Raw genomic sequence first — 20,577 nt, forward strand, 5'->3', positions numbered from 1 at the left:
AGCAAGTTGTTTCGATCTCCTAAAAAGGGCCCAAAGCTTGTAATGACCTGCTGACGCTTGAAAGACCACCAGAATAATCATAATAGGAACAGGGCACATTGGGAGCTTGAAATGACTTGAGCCTGACGGTTCGGTGTGCCCTTGTCATGCACGATAATGCAGCAGTGGCCGAAGAAAGGAAGGGCTTGCTTGTAAAGATTGCAACGCTTCTGAAATTAAGGATTGGGTTGTATATAACAGGGCTTTTCAACCTTTTCACCTGTTGTACCGCTTTTAGGATATGGCAACATGCGAGTACCACCAGTCGCCTAGCAAGGTGTCAAAAACTTGGTGACACCCTCCCCCAAAAGGAAAAAAGTGATGAAGTACAGGTAGTCCTCGACTTACAACAGTTCCAGCTGATCGGCGCTTCTTCTGGGCTCAGCGCCGAGCTCTAGTTGGAGCCTGGTGCTAATCCTGGTGCTTCCACTGAGCCCTGACAGCCCCGAAGAAGCGCTGATCCTGGCGCTTTCACTGAGCCCTGACAGCCCTGCAGCTCCAGCCGTCTCTCGCTCAGGCTTGTGCGGTGCTGCCACCGGTTCAGCTCATTCCCCTCCCCTGCTACCACTTTTCTAGGATGGTCGCGTACCACCTGCCAGGTGCCAATGTACCACAGGTGGTACCCGTACCACTGGTTGAAAAGCCCTGGTATATAAAATGTCTGTACAGAAAGAGGCTTTTTTTGCATCTAACTCTATTCCTTTTGCTTTTCTGGTATGTGAGGGGGAAGTTGGCGACACTGAATGAAAGTTACTTAGATATTGCTATTGGGTGGGGAGAAATGGGTGACCTTACCATAGTCTCTGCCGGTCTTTGTGCTGTCCCATGCTTTCTATCAGGATGAGTACTTCCAAAAATTCTGGCAGCTTCTCAGACTAATCCTTCATCATCAGTCATTTTATCTTCAGTTTTGTCAGTAAAAAAATAATAATAGAGAAATGCCCTTGAAATTCTTCAGCAAAAATTAGCAAGGAAAAAGAGGAGAAAATGGTTAAACATAGTAATTTATTTGGGTATGCCTATGCATTGTAATGGAATTGCCTAGGAATATTAATAACTCTTTCCATGTGATTAAAGGCTAATGGGGTCATGCAATACACACACACACACACACACACACATTAATCCTTAGTGATTAGATTTGGGGTCACAGGCCAAAGTATGTGTATTGTCCAGCAGTAAACCGCTTTGTTTAATTACATTTGCTTTTTGCATCGTTTTTATTCTTTTATTTTTTGTACTGTAAAGGCTGCAACATTTTTCGGGTACATTTGACTGATCTTTTTGCTCTTGAATATGGATTTGGGTTAAGCGGTTGATGGTTGTCACAAGGAAGATGTGAAGGATGAATTATTACGTCACTTTATTGTACGATACTGTTACCAATCTAGTCTCGGGAGTAGTTATAAATGTATAAATGTATGTAATAAATGATTGAAAACTTTTTAAAATTTCAAAAAAAGAAGCCAACTCCCTGAATCCCGCAAGATTTGCATTCTACAAACTACAGTGTGCTATAATAACGTAGGTCCAGCTAGGAGTCACCACCCTATTATAAAGCACCTGCCAGCTAGGGACTGTACGGGGTTCTTCTTTAAGAAAAAACACCTCTAGAAAGTTTTAATCTTGGACAGCAGCCCTTCCTGTACAGATCCCAAAGTGCAGAACAGAGGGAATTTGGCACATTTTGGATCCCCCTAAAGCAAGGGGCTTTTCAACCTTTTCACCCATTGTGCCACTTTTAGGATATGGCAACATCCGAGTACCACCAGTCGCCTAGCAAGGTGTCAAAAACTTGATGACCCCCCAAAAAGGAAAAAAGTGATGAAGTACAGGTAGTCCTCGACTTACAACAGTTCGCTTAGTGACTGTTCAAAGTTACAATGGCACTGAAAAAAGTGCCCCCCCAAGCCACAGCCGAGCAAGACACCAGCCTGCCCGCCCAACGGCGTTCTTCCTCCTGTCCGAGGTTTTCATTGTTGTGAGCATTTCTGTTGAGGGTTGCCATAATAGAGATGGGAGGGACCTTTGAGGTCTTCTAGTCCAACCCCCTGCTCAGGCTTATAGGGTGCTGCCATTCCCCTTCCTTGCTACCACTTTTCTAGGATGGTCGCGTACCAACTGCCAGGTACCAATGTATCACAGGTGGTACCCGTACCACTGGTTGAAAAGCTCTGCCCTAAAGAGGATTGCTGTAGATACTGAATGCAGCCATGGAAACAGTTTCTGATGAAACTTGTGTCTCTCTCTAGGTATAGTTGCTATTCTTACTCCTCAAAGCTTTCCTCTGCTGACGCTGACGTGGAAGTTGTGCTCGGCCCTGGCCGTGGGTATGTAAAAATGGTTCCAACTCACCCAAATGAGTCTTTTTTTTATTGAAAAGTTTTACAGTACATTTTATTTATAACAAAACAAAACCCCTCCCAACCCCCTCCCCTCTTCCCAACCCTCCCCAACACCTCCCTCCCCCTCCCCCCTCCCCGAATTCTCAGAGCTAAATACAAGGTATAGTGAGTCTTGAGATCCACCCAGACGCAGAAGTCACCGAGCGTCTCACGGGGTTAATCTGAGAGTAAAATTATGCAGAGAAAGTTGAGCCCTGTCATTGCTTCTTCGGAAGAAAGTTGGGTTAGCAGTGTAGGTAAAATATATCTGTTTTTATTATTTTTATTAAGAAAATTTATATGGCTGCCCAACTCCCTCACGGTGGGTTACAGAACTACAATCCCCAAATCAAAACCCAATGAACTCTTCCCCTCCCCCCACCCCATGACAACAGTCAAACAAACCCATGGATAGGCTTCGTATTGCCTTGGGGACCCCGGGCCCACTGCAAAACTGTGTCTTCAGGGCCTTTTAAAAGGGTCGCAAGGTGAGGGCCAATCTTGCCTCCACAGGGATGATGTTCCACAGGGAGGGAGCCACCACCGAGAAGGCCCTTCTTCTTGGTCCCACTAGTTGGACCTCCTTAAGAGAGGGGACCTGTAACATATCTTGCCTCCCTGCTGTGCTTTTCAAGGAAATACTGTAACCTGGAGTCAGTTTCGTGTAGAGGTTAAAAGCATCGGGCCAGAAACCAGACATTTGTGAGGTCGAATCTTGCCTTGGACACAAAGCCAGCTGGACGACGTTAGGTCACTCACTCTTTCTCAGACTTGAGAAGAAGGCAGTGACAAACCGAAGACATATTGCCAAGAAAATTGCATGGACTTCTTACACTGAATGTTGACTCAGGCACCATCACCAACAAACTGGGATTATAAACTGGGTACTTTGAATAGTATATGTTGTGTAGATGAGGGGTCTCTAACCCCGGGCCGCGGCATGCCAGCAACCGGTCCGCACAAACAAGCAAAGCCCCATCTGTGAGACGCAGGCAGGACACAAAACCACGCACCCTCCGGTCTGCGGAAAAACCTGTCTCCACGGAACCGATCCCTGGTACCCAAAAGGTTGGAGACCTCTGGGGTAGATATAAAAACTCACAAAATCTAATTTTTTATTTGTTATTCATCTGTCCCTGGCTTATCGTACCTGATATACATGGCTAATACCGGTCTTCTGAGCTAGGTGTCACCTTGATAAGAATGCTCTTCATGGGATATTAAGAGCCAAGGAACTTTATAATATAATATAAAGTTGGAAGGGACCTTGTAGGTCATCTAGTCCAACCCCCTGCTCAGGCAGGAAACCGTATACCATTTCAGGCAAATGGCTGTCCAGTCTCTTCTTAAAAACCTCCAGTGTTGGAGCATTCACCACCTCTGGAGGCAGGTTGTTCCACTGGTTAATTGTTCTAACTGTCAGGAAGTTTCTCCTTAGTTCTAGGTTGCTTCTCTCCTTGAATAGTTTCCATCCGTTGCTTCTTGTCCTGCTTTCAGGTGCTTTGGAGAACCCCATCTTCCTTTTCAGTTCATTCTCCACCTACCCAAGACTGAACTTTGAGACGGAAAAAAGAAGTCTGGTTCCATGTTTTGCCTGCCTCAACTGTCTTTTTCAAATTGTCCTTATTTACAAGAAAATACTTTCTTGTCTTGATTCTGCTGACCCAGTACCAGTTATAATCACAAGCTGAGCAAGCCACAGCTTCAGTTGTTTGTGAAAACCCAAAGTCCATTTTTGTGAGACCTTCTGGTGTAATATTTTAAGAGGGAAGCCTAGATAGCTTAGGGGCCTTACCAAGTCTAAATCTGGCGCCTCATAATTTCTGTCTTCTGTCATGAAAAAAATGGAACTCGTTGACTCCCCCTTTGTCGTCTTCGGCTTTTCCCCGCCTAACGTCCTTCAGTTTTCCCCAAGTGACTGGGAATACAGGCAGTCCTCAACTTACGACCACAGTTGAGCTCAAAATTTATCTTGCTAAGTGAGACATTTGCTAAGTGAGTTTGGCCCCATTTCTTGCCACAGTTGATCAGTGAATCGTAGTAGTTCTTAAGTTAGTAACGTGGTTACTAAGTGAATCTGGTTTTCGGGAGGTCTCAAAAGGGGATCACGTGACTCTTGAGACACTGCAGCCATCGTAAATATGAGTGGGTTGCCAGCTGTCTGAATGTTCATGATATGGCCATGGGGATGCTGCAACAGTCGTGTGAAAACTGCCCCTAAGTCATTTCTTACAGTGACGTTGTAAGACGGGATGGTCACTAAACGAACTGTTGTAAGTCAAGGCCTTCCTGTGATATATATATATGTATAAATTACTAACAAAGGGAGGCTGAGATGCATTTCTGACTCATTAGTCTTCATCAGTCAGTCATACCCTTCTGAGATTCGAACCTGGGCTGATTGCACATTAGGCAGTGTTTTTACCTCTTGAGCCACAGGTTCTCTCTCGCTTTGTTAGCTTTGTTAGCTCTAATAGTTAACATATGACACACACACACACACACACACACACACACACACACACACACATATATATATATATATATATATATATATATATATATATATATATATTTCTCTAGCTTTTTTTTAAACCTGCCTTTTCTCTTTTCCATCCCTAACTCTCCACTGCATGCTTTGCCAACAGGAAACACGGCGATCTTAAAGCCAGCCAGCAATACCGGGTTGGCTGCCCTGTTCTTGGCCGAGGCCTGTGCCCAAGCTGGGCTCCCCCCAGGAGTCTTCAATGTCGTCACTGGCAATCAGGGGCTGGGAGAAGCCTTGGCACTCGACCCAGGCATTGACAAAGTGGCCTTTGCTGGAACTGCCAAGGTAAAGCCCATCTCTTCTCCATCCAGGCACTTAGGAAGAGGCTCAGAAGAGAAAATCAGGGTTTTTGTGTGTTTTTTTGCCAGTCTTGAGGGTAACATATTTGGTATGTAGGCTAAGCCCACAGGTGCTTTTTTTTTAGGAGGCAACTGGACTTTCTTGTTTTTTCTTTGAAGACGTTTCACCTCTCATCCAAGAAGCTTCTTCAACTCCATCTGGGATGGTGGGCAATGGAAGGATTTATACTCCTTGCAGACAGCTGGTCATTTGCCTTCTTTTAGAGAGTCGTTGAGGCCACCTGGAGCTTTGTTGGTTCGTCCTTAGGGTCACCTCAGTAGTGCAAATGGGTGTGGAGCCTTCTTGGAATACTTATTTATAATGGTGGTTTTCTCCAATTTGGACGGCCTCCAATTATATACGGGCTTCAGCTCCCTAAATTCTCAGTAGTGAGGTGGCTATGTTGGCTAGAGTAATCTGGGACCTGAAGTTCATTTACCAGAAAATGCTCAGGTTAGGGAAGGCTGAGCAACAAAATAGAAAAAAGATTTTGTATAGATGCATTTTTCACTGTATAAGGCAGACATGTGAAACTCGCGACGTTACACGATTGGAGTTTTTTTCCCCACGGTTTCATCGTGACGCATTTGGCCTGCGGGCTGGCAGTTTGACACCCCTGGTATAAGCCGCCTTTGATTTCCTGTATTTCTGTTAAATTCACAAAAAGAAGAAATGAAGGAATTAGCCCGCTGGATTTTGTGCAGCGATGATGCTACTATCATTGCTAAAGAACAGTCCCGCCCTTGGCAAATTGTTAGTCCAATTAAATTCAAAGAGTTTTTCCAACCAATCCCTCTGGCTGCCAAATTTTAAGGGAAATTTTCAAAAGCCCCCTTTGTTTCTTCAGTTTACCTAATGGGAAGTTCAGCAATCTGTTTCTGTGTGTCCAGCAGTGGTAGAATGGACTTCCTGTCCTGAGGCTTCATATTAGATCAGGGATCTTCAAACTTGGCAACTTTAAAACTTGTGGACTTCAACTCCCAGAATTCTTCAGTCCGCCCTGAGGAATTCTGGGAGTTGAAGTCCACAAGTCTTAAAGTTGCCAAGTTTGAAGACCCCTCTACTAGATGGTCTGCAGCTCCCAGGATTCCAGTTAGTTCATTGGAATTATGGGAGCTGTAGTCCGGTTGGAGATGGTCACAGTAAAGAATGTGCACTCTTAAGTTTTAGATCTGCTTTCTGAGGGATCACTTAGCTGCATTTCACCTTAGGAAGCAAGAGCTTCAAACTTCTTTGCTTCTTCCCTCAATAAATACAGGTAGTCCTCAACTTACACCAGTTCATTTAATGACCGAAGTTACAACAGCATTGGAAAAAGTGACTTATGACCGTTTTTTACACTTATGACCGTTGCGGCATCCCCATGGTCAGCGATCAAAATTCGAATGCTTGGCAACTGACTCATGTTTGTGATGGCTGCAACGTCCTGGGTCATGTCATCACCTTTTCTGACCTTCTGACAAGCAAAATCAATGGGGAAGCCAGGTTCACTTAATAATCATGATAAGGAGCCGAGGTGGTGCAGTGGTTAGAATGCGGTACTCTGCAGCTACTTCTGCTGACTGCTGGCTGCCAGCAGTTCGGCAGTTAGAGTCTTACCGGCTCAAGGTTGACTCAGCCTTCCATCCTTCCGAGGTCAGTAAAATGAGGACCCAGATTGTTGGGGGCAATAGGCTGACTCTATAAACGGCTTAGAGGGGGCTGTGAACGACTGCGAAGCAGTATAGAAGGCTAAGTGCTATTGCTATTGCTACTAATTTAACATCTGCAGTGACACACTTAACAAATGTGGCAAGAAAGGTCGTTACATGGGGCAAAACTCACTTAACAAATGTCTCACTTAGCAGCAGGCATTTTGGGCTCGGTTAGGGTCATACGTCGAGGACCACCTGCACCTACTTCACTCCAGCTTTCTTGTGTTTACCCATCATCCACTGCATTTCATGTTCTTTTGATAGTGTAGTGCAGGGGTAGGCAACCTCGGCTCTTTTATGACTCATGGACTTCAACTCCCAGAATTCCTGACTCAGGAATTCTGGGAGTTGAAGTCCATGAGTCATAAAAGAGCCGAGGTGGCCTACCTGTGGCGTAGTGCAAGACCTTCAGTCTCCTGCTTACTCCATGATCAGTGACATGTCCATTCTCCCTTATTCCAACTAGCACAAGAATTTGACATGGGGAATGGGACTTCGGGCTGGTGTGGGAGGGATGGTCAATGCCCATTTTGAATACGATTCGATTGGTGTGATGGGGAATGTGTTGTTGTTACAGGTGGGCCGTTGTCTGCGTCGAGCCACAGCTGGCAGCGGCAAGAAGCTTTGTCTCCAACTTGGGGGGAAGTTGCCTTTCCTTGTCTTTGACTCAGCTGACTTGGATAGTGCTGTTGACGCAGTGGTGGATGCCATCTGGCTAAATCGAGGACAGGTATGCTTTTACCAAAGATAGGATCGGATGAAGAAGAGACCTGGGGAATGGTTGTTTCTTAACATTTCCCTCTTTTTTTCAGGCTGCTGAATGGTTGCTCATCCAATCACTGCAAAAGAGGGAAATATTAAAAAAAACTCCATTCTTTGTATTTCTTCTTTGGCAGAGTATGAGATTTTGACATTATGATATAGTAAATCTTTGTCCAGAATTTTCTGAAAATTCTGGCACACATATATAAAACTTTGGATGTCCACATCAGCTGCCCCATTGAGTTGCACCTATTTAGCCAATTACAGTTGCGTTTATTTTTATTTTATTTTTTTGTGCTCACACTGTTTTAAGACGTTTATTTAATGTTACATTAAGTAGTCCCTAAAAATAGATAGGGACTAGACCAGGGGTAGGCAACCTCGGCTCTTTTATGACTCATGGACTTCAACTCCCAGAATTCCCGAGTCAGCTGACTCAGGAATTCTGGGAGTTGAAGTCCATGAGTCATAAAAGAGCCGAGGTTGCCTACCCCTGGACTAGACATATAATTAAAAGATCAAGCAAGAACACAACAATTTTAAAAATAAATTAATGACTCCTACTGTTAGAACTTCAACATTTTTCCAGTTAGCGGAAAGAGAAGAAAGAAAGGGCAGGGATACTTGAAAAGGATCTCTCTGGCATTAACTCCAAGCTTGTCTGCAAAGATAGCAAGACATTAAAGTCCGGCCAGTCTCAAATAGTTGGAAATAGTCTGCTTCCCAGGCATACAGGATTTTGTAGGTCATACCTAACCCTTTGAATAGTGTCAGAAATAGACAATAATACAAGAATTCTGCATTGACCAAGTCAGGGTTTGCTTAGCTATAGTTTACGGAATAAACTGCAGTGTTCATCCGATACAACACACCAAAGCGAAACAAATTCCAAACATTTCCAAAATGGGCAAAGAATCAATGTGGGAATCACATTATTTTTGTAATTGTTTATCCACACGTTCTTAAGCTGAAACATTTTTTGATGAACCAGGCAGTGAGTTTTATTCTTACTCGAGCAGAATCTTGGCTGCAAAATCCTGCAGCCAAGGATTGAATTAATTAACCCTGTGGGCGGCTTTTCCTTCCCCTTCTCAGATCCACAGTGCTGGGGCTCAGCTGTTCCTTCAGGAATCCATTGCCAAAGACTTTATTCAACGCCTGAAGCACCGAATGGGGCAACTTCGCTTAGGAGACTCTCTGGACAAAATCACAGATGTGGGACCGTTGGCCAGCGAAAAACAGCGAAATTTCATTGAGAGCCTGGTGGAAGAAGCTCGGAATGAGGGGGCTGAGGTAAATGGGAAGAAGTCATGCCAGACAGATCGGTCTTATGGCCAACCCCCGCCCCCGCACAATTGATTTTTAATATTTAACCATTAAAATTATTGATTATCTAAATTATTAAAAGTACTTAATTCACATTTTTTTACCATTGCAGTTGAACAGCATTAAACTTGGCTTCAGGAAAATCAGCTTTTTATGTGTAATAAAAATATCTTTAGGGAATAAATTTATTAATGTGTATTTGATGGAAAAGTCATCTCACACATAGTTGATGGCAATGTCTTAAAAAAAATGGGGGGTCCATTTCCGTAAATGGTATTAGATATGGAATTTATTCCAGAGCCAAACCGCATTGCTCACAAAGATGTAAATAGAAATAAGCCTACTGTTGTGTAAAAAACCACTGTAAAACATGTCTGTGGAACATCTGTTGTGATTTGTGAAAATTATGGCCTTGAGGTTTTTTTGTCACTTGTTAAGGAATAGTTGGATAATGAAATGTCTGCAAGAAAACAACCAAGCTCAGAGGGAGCACAAGAATCCTAGAGTTCAACCCTGAACTAGAAGCATAGCAGAGAAGGGACCATATAGATATTGAACCCAACCCCCTGTTCTGCATAGGAATCCAGATTAGGAATTCTGTGACCGATGACTGTCAACATAATTCAAAAGTAGTTATTGTTTTTTAGGTTTTCCAGGCCTGGGCATCCCTCCCATCAAGTCGATTGTTTTACCCTCCAACCTTAATCACCGGCGTGTATCCAACCTCCCGTTGCGTCCGGGAAGAGGTAGGAGGAGATGAGAAAGCATTTCTGATAGGTGATTTAATCACTAGAAATTAATGCTGGTAATAAATGGAATAATGAGAGCCAGTTAGGTCCAGTAGTTAAGGCTCTAGGCCAGAAACCGGGAGATTGTGAGTTCTAATCCTGCCTTGATCATGAAAGCCACCTGGGTGACTTTGGGCCAGTCACTTTCTTTTAGCCCAGTCCACCTCACAGGGTTGTTCTTGTGATTAAAAATAATAAAGGTGAGATAGATAAATTAGATAGATAGATAGATAGATAGATAGATAGATAGATAGATAGATAGATAGATGATAGATAGATAGATAGATAGATAGATAGATAGATAGATAGATAGATAGATAGATGATAGATGATAGATAGATAAGGTGCGTAGACAGACAGACAGATAGATGAAGCAAGGGAGAAAGAAAAAAAGAAAGAAAGAAGAAAGAAAAAGAAAGAAAGAAAGAAAAAGAAAGAAAGAAAGAGAAAGAAAGAAAGAAGAAAGAAAGAAAGAAAGAAAGAAAGAAAGAAAGAAAGAAAGAAAGAAAGAAAGAAAGAAAGAAAGAAAGAAAGAAAGACAGCACTGAGCCAATGCAAGGAGCTGTTCCCTCTTCAGGTAACTATGTCTGGCCATATGCTAGATTTCTTTTAAACTAGTTTTAATCCATCTTTCTTTCCCTCACCTGCTATTTTCAGACACGTTAGACCTCTCTTGCTTTAATTGTTAATGTAATTGTTTTAATACCCACTGACCCTGAGACCATGTTGAATTGGAAATTCTGAGGCATTTGATGGAAGGCACCTTGGTAGATGAGGCCGCCATTCTGAACTTAGCCTGTGACCATTTAAACATGGGCAACGTTAACAATATCCTACCTTTTCTCCATTCTTTCTGCCTCTCTTTGTCTTCTCTCTTCCCTCTGTATGTACTTTTGGATTGTAACTTCTGTAAGCTCCTGAAGGCTGGCAGGTTGAAGAAAGCTGTAGTAAATGGTGGGGGTCAAAAGTAGGGCTTTGAAAATGCTTCAGACCTCATGCAAAAGTTCTCCTGTTCCTTTACAAGTTTCTGTGCCTGCCTGAGAAATAATATGGCTGTTTTAAAAGTCATATTAAGTTGAATAAATAGATGTCTTAAAGTAGCAACATTTAGGTTTGCAGATAGAAGACTGAAAAAAGATTAGTGCTATGCTAGGTTTGACGTTTGCTGATTATTATGTCTATATAAAGTATTAGGAAGGAATGCCAATAAATACCCTTCCTCAAAATGTTAAAGCAGCCCCATCCTCCAAAAGATTCCATGTGCTTGTTCCCAAATTTTCCCACATACGTGTGTAGGCATTTTTATTTTGCTGATAACTGATAGACATACACAGATAGACAATTGGGGAAAAGCTCTGAAATACAGGTAGTCCTCAACTTACAATAGTTCATTTAGTGACTGTTCAAAGTTACAACGGCACTGGCAAAAGTGACCTGACCGTTTTCCACATTTACGACCGTTGCAGCATCTCTGTGGTCATGTGATCAAAATTAAACTAAAAAATTAACTAAAAAATCTTTCAAAGATCCTGGAGCACTGGGGAACTACCAGAGGACTGGAAAAGAACTACGGTAATGTAGTTCCCATCTTCAAAAAAAAAGGGGGGGGGAGGGGGAATGAATCCAGAAAACTACAGGCCTATCAGCCTGACCTCAATACCTGGGAAGATTCTGGAAAAGATAATCAAACAACGAATCAGCGAACACCTCCTAGAGGCAAACAAAGTCATTACCAAAAGACAACATGGGTTTGTCAAAAACAGATCATGCCAGACAAATCTTATTGCATTCTTTGACCAAGTGACAAAATTAGTGGACCAGAGGAATGCTGTGGATATAATTTACTTGGACTTCAGTAAGGCATTTGATAAGGTAGATCACAACCTACTACTTGATAAGATAGAAAAATGTGGGTTAGACAGCATCACCACCAATTAACTGAACATTCAAGTTGACTGGCACTGATGGTTGACACGGATTGCTGCCAGCATCCTAGGTATCAACCAGGTACCTCCTTAAAATGTAAGATGTTCCAAGTAGCGCAGTTTTTTGTAGCGTTGCTGGAGTTATTATTGCAGGAAGCTGCAGTTTCTTGATGTATTTTGCAAAGTTTTTGGACATAGGTCCCAGTGCCCCGATGACAATGGGTATCACTGTTACACGTTTCATCCATAATCGCGCAGTTTCGATGACCAGGTCGCGATATTTCGTAATTTTTCCCAGTTCTTTTTCTTCGACTCTGGCATCTCCTGGTACAGCGATATCAATCAGCTGTATGCTTCGGTTCTCTACAACTGCGATATCTGGCGTGTTGTGTTCCAAAAGGCGATCTGTCTGTATTCGAAAGTCCCACAAGATCTTCACCCTCTCATTCTCCATTATTATTATTATTGTTGTTAAGTTCAGAGGCTTGAAAACTGACTCATATATATGACAGTTGCATTGGGGCAGGGGTAGGCAATCTTGGCTCTTTTATGCTGGCTCAGGAATTCTGGGAGTTGAAGTCCACGAGTCATAAAAGAGCCAAGGTTGCCTACCCCTGGCCTAGGCCGCTTTATGACTCATGGACTTCAACTCCCAAAATTCCTGAGCCAGCCATGCTGAGGGGAAAGGGGGAGGTTTTCAAGTTCAGCCATGCTGGCTCAGGAATTCTGGGAGTTGAAGTCCACGAGTCATAAAAGAGCCAATGTTGCCTACCCCTGCATTAGGGGATCAGGGTTCACGTGATCCCCTTTTGTGACCTTCTGCCAAGCAAAGTCAATGGGGAAGTCAGATTTACTTACCAACCAGGTTGCTAACGTAACAACTGCAATGATTCATTTATCTTCTGTGGCAAGACAGGTCGTAAAATGGGGCAAAATTCATTTAACAAACATCTCGCTTAGCAACAGAAATTTTGGGCTTAACTCTGGTCGTACGTTGAGGCCTGCCTCTAGTCACTCCCTGCCTTTCAGAGGATGTGGCTGTTTTTTTTAAAAGCATTAAGGGAGGATGCTTTGCTTACTGCAGTGTGCAAAGCATCCCTCCTGAACCCTTTGCACAGTTGTTAGGTTCATAACAGTTGTTACTCTCTTCCATCCTTGGCATCCGTCCAAGGAAGTTATGCCGTGATGAACTAACAGGGGGCCCTCTCGCGACACCAAATTGTGATTGAAAGAGAGAAAGAGCTTGATCTTGTCCAGGACTTTTAATACAGCAGGGTGAATTAAATAGAGGGGGGGGAAAACCCACAGAAAATCTTACGTTAGCAAAGTTTAACAAATTTGTGCCTAATATAAAGAAGATACTTAGGTGCACTACGTAATGGGAAAGTGGCTTTAGATAATAAGGGTGCAGTGAGTGGTGATACCGATGATCACATGCATGGAGAAGGGCCTCCTGTTCCCCACCCCTGCCTTTTTTGGGGTATAAGAGATGGACATTTAGCTTTGTTTCTTCATTTTGTAACAACGGGTAATTCTCGACTTAACGACTGAATTGTTTGGAGTTACACAGGCCAACGTGGGGGCTACTTGCGACCTGGGTTTAAAATCCCAATGGTTGCTCCCCCTCCACACTCATGTGACCAGACCTCAGGTACTCAGCAACCACGCTGCATTTATTGCTGTTTATATAGCATCCCATAAGAAAGGCTGAGTGCCAAAGAATTGAGGCCTTTGAACTATGGTGCTGGAGAAGACTCCTGCGAGTCCCTTGGACTGCAAGGTGATCAAATCGGTCAGTCCTAGAGATCAACCCCGACTGCTCTTTAGAAGGCCAGATCCTGAAGCTAAAACTCAAATACTTTGGCCACTTAATGAGAAGGAAGGACTCACTGGAGAAGAGCCTAATGCTGGGAAAGATTGAGGGCAATAGAAGGAGGGGACGACAGAGAATGAGGTGGCTGGATGGAGTCACTGAAGCAGTAGGCGTGAGCTTAAATGGAATCCAGAAGATGGTAGAGGACAGGAAGGGAGGAACGTTGTCCATGGGGTCACGATGAGTCGGACACGACTTCGCAAATAGCATCCCAGAACTGGGCACCGTGTTTTATGGTGGTTTCGCCGAAAACCGGCCAGCAATTACTGTCACTTTTCAGCAAAACCAGAGCTGTAACGAAACATTACTTCATTGGATGCCTGCAGCATTTCTTTTACGACTGAAGCAGTTGCAAAATTTATAGCTATCATGACCGCTCCATTACAGTTTGAAATCGAGGACCACCTTTATAACAAATGTGCTTTAACTGTACAGGCAGTCCTCGACAGCTGCTAAGTGAGTTTTGCCTATTTTATGACCTATCTTGGCACAGTTGTTAAATGAATCATTGCAGTTGTTTACGTTAGTAACACGTTTGTTAAGCGAATCTGGCTTTCCCATTGACTTTGCTTTTTAGAAGGTCATAAAAGGGGACCACCTGTCCCTTGGTCACTGCAACAGTTATAAACCTGAGTCAGCTGCCAACTGTCTGAATTTTGATCACGTGACCATGGGGATGCTGCAATGGTTATTAAGTCTGAAAAATGGCTATAGGTCACTTTTTTCAGTGCCGTTGTACCTTCGAACAATCCATAAATGAACTGCTGTAAGTTGACTACCTGTATGCTACATCTTTGTCTACGTTCCCTGTATTTTCCATTCCACCAGATTTTGGTTATTGTGGTGAAGGGACTCTGGAGTCTTCCAGGATATTTTTGTGGCCTTGGGGGCTCCAGGTTGCTCATTCCCAGCCTAAAAAAAATTGAAGGAAGTGCTGCTTTTCATCCTACACAAAATGTTTAAATTGAACTATTCATACTAATCTGCTGTGTCTGCCATGCAGCAGCTTCTGCTTTTCTCAGCCAAACTTTGCTTCCTTGGCAGAGTTTATGAGGTAATGAATTCTCATCTTTTGAAAATGATCTAAGGCAGGGGTGTCAAACTCAATTTCAGTGAGGGCCACATCAGCATTGCGGTTGCCCTCAGGGGGCCGGGTGGGTGTGGCCTATTGGGTGGGCATGGCTAGAGTGCGTATGGCCTACGGGGTGGGCATGGCCAGCTCTACATTGTTCGCATCAAGGGTGCCTATGGGGGCCTGGGCAGGAGTGGGACAAATCTGAGGGTCTCTGGCAGAAGGAGGGTCTCTGGGCCAGGGCCAAGGCAGTGGGGGTCGTTCCCTCACTGTTTCCAGGATGGCTTTGCGGGCCGTATGAAACCACTTCACGGGCCGGATCTGGGCCCCGGGCCTTGTGTTTGACATGTCTGATCTAAGGCATTTTCTTTTCCAGATCTTTGGACCTGTTCTGGTATCCCTGACTTTCCGGACAACCAAGGAAGCGGTGGCTTTGGGGAACAGCACACCTCATGGACTGGCTGCTAGTGTGTGGACCGAAATTCTTTCCTTAGCGCTCGAAGTTGCCCACAGGTACCACTATAAGTGCAGCCTGATCTTCGTTAAGGTGTCCTGATCTCTTATCCGGATCCCTGCTCCATCTGGATTCTACCATTCAGTTCCCAATCACAGAAATCTAAATCATTGTTTCCCCCCCCCCCCCGTACAAGTAGCCCTCGACTTACAACAGCTCATTTAGTGAATGTTCAAAGTTACAACAGCACTGAAAAGAGAGTGACTTACAATCATTTTTCACAGTTCGCCTTTGCAGCATCCCCATGGACATGTGATCCAAATTCAGACGTTTGGCAACCGGTTCATGCTTGTGACTTATTGCTGTGTCCCAGGATTATCAGATCGCTTTTACACAAACTTTTGACAAGCAAAGTCAATACGGAAGCCATATTTACCTAACCAACTGGGTTACGAACTTACCGGCTGCAGGGATTCCCTTGGCAACTGTGGCAAGAAAGGTCACAAAATGGGGCGAAACTCACTTAACAAAGGTCTTACTTAACAACAGAAACGTTGGGCTCAATTGTGGTTGTAAGCCAAGGACTACCTGTAATACAAGAGCTTCAGTATCCAATAAGGCCAGAAATGTTCATCCCAGGGAAGCAGCTGTGATTCTATAGAAAATTGCCAATCCCCTAAGCTTTCTTAAATGTAACCCCCTTGTAGGATCAGGTGACTGAATGCTGAGATGGAAGACTCAAATCACCATCATGATGTTTCTGAATGTGTCCTCCTATTTCAGGGCTTTTCAACCAATGATACGGGTACCACCTGTGGTACATTGGCACCTGGCAGGTGGTACGTGACCATCCTAGAAAAGTGGTGGCGGGGGAGGGGAATGAGATGAACCGGTGGCAGCACCGCACAAGCCTGAGCGAGAGATGGCTGGAGTTGCAGGGCTGTCAGGGCTCAGCGGAAGCGCCAGGATCAGCGCCAGGCTCCAGCTGGAACTCGGGGCTGATCGTGGTGCTTCTGCTGAGCCCAGAAGAAGCGCGGATCAGCTGGAATGTTGCAGCATCTTCAGGGTCTTGTGATTTACATTCAGATGCTTGGCAACCGATACATATTTATGACGGTCACGGTGTCCCAGGGTCATGTGAAGTGACCAAAACCTGCTGCAACCACCCAGCAGAGGGGGGGGAAATAAAAACAAAACACACCCCACCCCACCCCTGCTACCAATCCTCAACAGAAATGCTCACAACAATGAAAACCTCGGACAGGAGGAACAGCGCTGCCTGGCGGGCAGGCAGGTGTCTTGCTCAGCTGTGGCTTGGGGGGCCCTTTTTTCAGTGTCATTGTAACTTCGAACAGTCACTTAGCGAACTGTTGTAAGCTGAGGACTAACTGTATTTCATCACTTTTTTCCTTTTTTTTGGTTTTTTTTTGGTCATCACGTTTTTGACACCTTGCTAGGCAACTGGTGGTACTCAGATGTTGCCATATCCTAAAAGTGGTACAATGGGTGAAAAGGTTGAAAAGCCCTGTCCTATTTCATTTCCTGAAAGTACCACATCAAAAGGTTCCAAATCAGAATATTCCCCACTAGGCTAATTTTATTTATTTTTACTTGTATGGCATGTTTTATAAAAAGGCAGCTTTCACCTACACATGTGTTTATAAGCTGAAGCAGTCCAGTTGGTTCTACTGTGCAGGCTTGTAACACCTTCAAGGACATTGGGTATCTGTCCGCAAGTGTCTCCCAAGAATACAGAAAGAGCAAAAGTGTTTAACTTTTTGTGTCGCGATACTTGATATTTCACACCCTCTTTTTTTTCCTTCTGTATTCTTAGTTTGCAGGTTGGAACAGTCTGGATCAACAGCCACAATATGTTAGATGCCGCAGCTGCCTTTGGAGGGTACAAGGAAAGTGGCCATGGACGGAACGGAGGCAAAGAGGTTAGTGAGGAAGTAACTGGCTGACGGGAGGGATCCCAGCACATCTCCAAGTTTCATTCTGAATTCTTTCTGTCCAGGCACTTTATGAATATGTGAGACCAATCTGGGAACTTCAACCGCGCATTTGTAGTGTGGACCTGAATTACAAAATCTTTGCTACCTCACCAAAGAGTGATCTCCCAGTGATTCCTGGGGATAAGACTCCGTGCTCTCTAGTTTCTGAGCTGAATGAAGACATTCCAAGGTAAGAATAAGTATGAAAGTGTCTGATTTTCTCAGAAAACGACTTCACACACTTTGTAGCAAGGATTTTTTTTTAAAAAAAGAGAATCGGACTTGATGATGTTACTCAGCTACAGTATCTCAGAACAGAATGGTACAACTCACCGTGGCATCCTTTTATAATAATAATAATAATAATAACAACAACAACACAAAGCTAGACGTGAGCAACAACAACAACACAAAGCTAGACATGAGCGAGTTGCTAAACTAATCCACTGGGCATTGTGTAAAAAATACGACTTGCCTGTGTCCGAAAAGTCGTGGGAACATAGGGTGGAAAAAGTTGTTGAGAATGAGAGGGTGAAGATCTTGTGGGACTTCCGAATACAGACAGATCGCCATTTGGAACACAACATGCCAGATATCACAGTTGTAGAGAACCGAAGCATACAGTTGATTGATATCGCTGTACCAGGAGATGCCAGAGTCGAAGAAAAAGAACTGGAAAAAATTATGAAATACTGTGACCTGGCCATCGAAACTGCGCGATTATGGATGAAACATGTAACAGTGATACCCATTGTCAGGGGTAGGCAGCCTCGGCTCTTTTATGACTCATGGACTTCAACTCCCAAAATTCCTGAGCCAGGCTGGCTCAGGAATTCTGGGAGTTGAAGTCCATGAGTCATAAAAGAGCCGAGGTTGCCTATCCCTGCCCATTGTCATCGGGGCACTGGGAACTATGTCCAAAAACTTTGCAAAACACATCAAGAAATTGCAGCTTCCTGCAATAACTCCAGCAGAGCTACAAAAAACTGCGCTACTCGGAACATCTTTCATTTTAAGCAGATACCTGGTTGATACCTAGGATGCTGGCAGCAACCCGTGTCAACCATTAGTGCCAGTCAATTTGAGTGTTCAGTTGACTGAGTTTCATGTTTTATGAATAAAAGTTTTATAATAATAATCTTTATTGTCACTTTAAATGTACACCAATTGGCATACATCAAAATGAAATTTCATGGCATACAGCTCTCAAAGGGTCACCATCTCCGATATACACTCCTTGTTCGTGGCCAGCTCAAGTTTCAGATCATCCATTTTTGTTTTTGTTGACTATGTTTTCATCAAAATTATTTTAGCTGTTGTATCAAAGGAAATCATTTCTATGACTACCAAAGTATTTTGTAATGCTTTGATGATGATTAATAAAAAGAACTAATCCCATAGTGAATTATCCTGCAGCGAGTTGTTACATAGGGAAGCCCCTGAACACTCCTGTCAAAAGCCTTGCATTGTGGGGAATGTTAAAAGGGTGGCTAGACTAATGAGCGTATGTGCTAATTTGATGTTTGCATATTATTATTATCAGATGTATATTTTGCCTAGTTTTTTTATACAGCTCATGGTGGTGTGCATTGGGCTCCTGCCTTTTATTTTCTCACAGCAACAACTTTGGTAGGTAGATTGGGCTGAGAGAAGAAGTACATGCCTCTGGGAGGACTAGAACTCACAGTTTCCTGGTGATTGGCTCAGCTTTCATGTCAAATGTGGGACTAGAACTCACAGTCTCCTGGCTTCTAGTCTAACACCTTAAACACTACAATAAAGATGTCAGTCCCCCCCCCCTTTATCTCTAGGGTACACTTTTATGGGGAATGCTATGGATAAAATGACCATAGCATTTTATCCAGAATTGCTGAAGCTTTACAACTGTGCAAAAACCTGGGATATGTATCCTAATTCACTTTTCAGCAAGAATGGAAATTTACAATGAGGCTTAAGAAAAAAAAACAGGAAAGGATCTTTACCGTTGAGTTTTGTTTAAGATGGAGCCATTTCCTAGTTTTGGAGTGCAGCTCATTAATGAGTTTTTGAAAAGTGGTTAGGATCAAGGGTTCACCAGCATTTAAACCTGAGTATCTATTCTGATTCATTGCCCAACGCCTAATCCTTCTTCCAAAGTTCAATGTACAGAGTTCCCCTACCTTCAGCTAAACTCTAAAAACAATAATGGGGCCCAGGTCAATAAGTAAGCTTGGTGAGGGAGCAGGGATTTGAACCTTAGAGTGAGTATGAATGTGAACCATCCCTATGATCAATAAGAGGGCTGGTTTCTCTCACGCCCGGCAACGATACGGTGCATTTCAGCATAGGTAGACAACCTTTCCCTTCTTATTAAATAATCAGGATTCATAGGCCTCGTTGGTACCTCAGTCTTGAGGAAATAGGGGATTTTTGTAGCCTTTGAATATAAAGAACTAACCTTAATAGAAGGACTATGTCTAATATCCAGACATTTTCACTTACCAAACCCCTTTGCAGCTTACTGCGTTCTAGAGAATCTCGTCCTTGGGAAGTCTCCACCTATCTGTAAAATCCATGCACCCAGAGTTTGTTGCTTTTCTTTTGAAATGGATTCAAAAGAACAAGAGGCAAAGGCTCTATTATAGTCCGTCCTTCCTCCCTCCCTCCCTCCCTTCCTTCCTTCCTTCCTTCCTTCTCTCCCTCCCTCCCTCCCTCCCTCTCACCCGCAGTGTGGACCGAACCTACAAACTGTATTATGGTGGTGCTCAGAAGAGGCCAGATTCCTTGAGTTCCCGAGCCATCCTTGATCACGCGGGCAAAGCGATGGCCTGTGTGGCCGATGGGAATGTGAAAGACATCCATAATGCAGTGGAAGCCGCTCACAAAGCAGCCCCTGGGTGAGTCCTGACCTTTCATTTAGCTTACCATCTAACCCAGGGACTTGGGGGTTCTTCTCTGATTGTAAGCTACCATACATACAAGCAGCCCTTGCTTAATGACCAGTTGCTTAGCGACCATTTGAAATTACAGCGCACCCCCCCACCACCCAAAAGGTACTTATGACTTGGTTCCAGAATTAAATAGCTATGCGTGCATACACACACACACACACAGAGAGAGAGAGAGAGAGAGAGAGAGAGAGAGAGAGAGAGAATGTGCATCACATGATCACATTTGGACCTTTGGCAACCAGCTTGCATTTTCGGTAGTTTGCAGCGTCCCATGGTCACATGACCACAATTTCCAGCAGTTTTTGCCCATTTCCAGCATTTACTTCCGGTTTTCTGCAAGAAATGACCATTGGGTAAAACAGATTTAATTAATGACTACTGTGTTCACTTAAGGGCCATGGCATTCACTTAATAACTGCCACGAGAAAAATGTAAAATCTGGTGTGACC

General features: G+C 43.7%; 1 protein-coding gene across 4 annotated transcripts in view; it reads left to right on the plus strand.

Moving 5' to 3' along the window:
- The window catches only part of LOC308677514 (aldehyde dehydrogenase family 16 member A1-like), a gene marked incomplete at its 5' end in the record, with an annotated part of 56,545 nt that overhangs the window by 13,301 nt on the left and 22,667 nt on the right, over nucleotides 1-20,577 (plus strand). For all 4 annotated transcript variants that reach the window (XM_081343975.1, XM_081343977.1, XM_081343976.1 and 1 more), the window contains 9 exons: nucleotides 2,292-2,369; nucleotides 5,072-5,256; nucleotides 7,582-7,734; nucleotides 8,862-9,059; nucleotides 9,740-9,838; nucleotides 15,127-15,263; nucleotides 17,039-17,144; nucleotides 17,222-17,388; nucleotides 19,907-20,074. In XM_081343975.1, the coding sequence (XP_081200101.1) occupies nucleotides 2,292-2,369; nucleotides 5,072-5,256; nucleotides 7,582-7,734; nucleotides 8,862-9,059; nucleotides 9,740-9,838; nucleotides 15,127-15,263; nucleotides 17,039-17,144; nucleotides 17,222-17,388; nucleotides 19,907-20,074 (1,291 nt within the window). The remainder of the gene's footprint in view (nucleotides 1-2,291; nucleotides 2,370-5,071; nucleotides 5,257-7,581; nucleotides 7,735-8,861; nucleotides 9,060-9,739; nucleotides 9,839-15,126; nucleotides 15,264-17,038; nucleotides 17,145-17,221; nucleotides 17,389-19,906; nucleotides 20,075-20,577) is intronic.

Source organism: Vipera berus (assembly GCF_964194415.1).
Source record: "Vipera berus genome assembly, chromosome: Z".
NCBI classification, from domain to species: Eukaryota; Metazoa; Chordata; class Lepidosauria; order Squamata; family Viperidae; genus Vipera; species Vipera berus.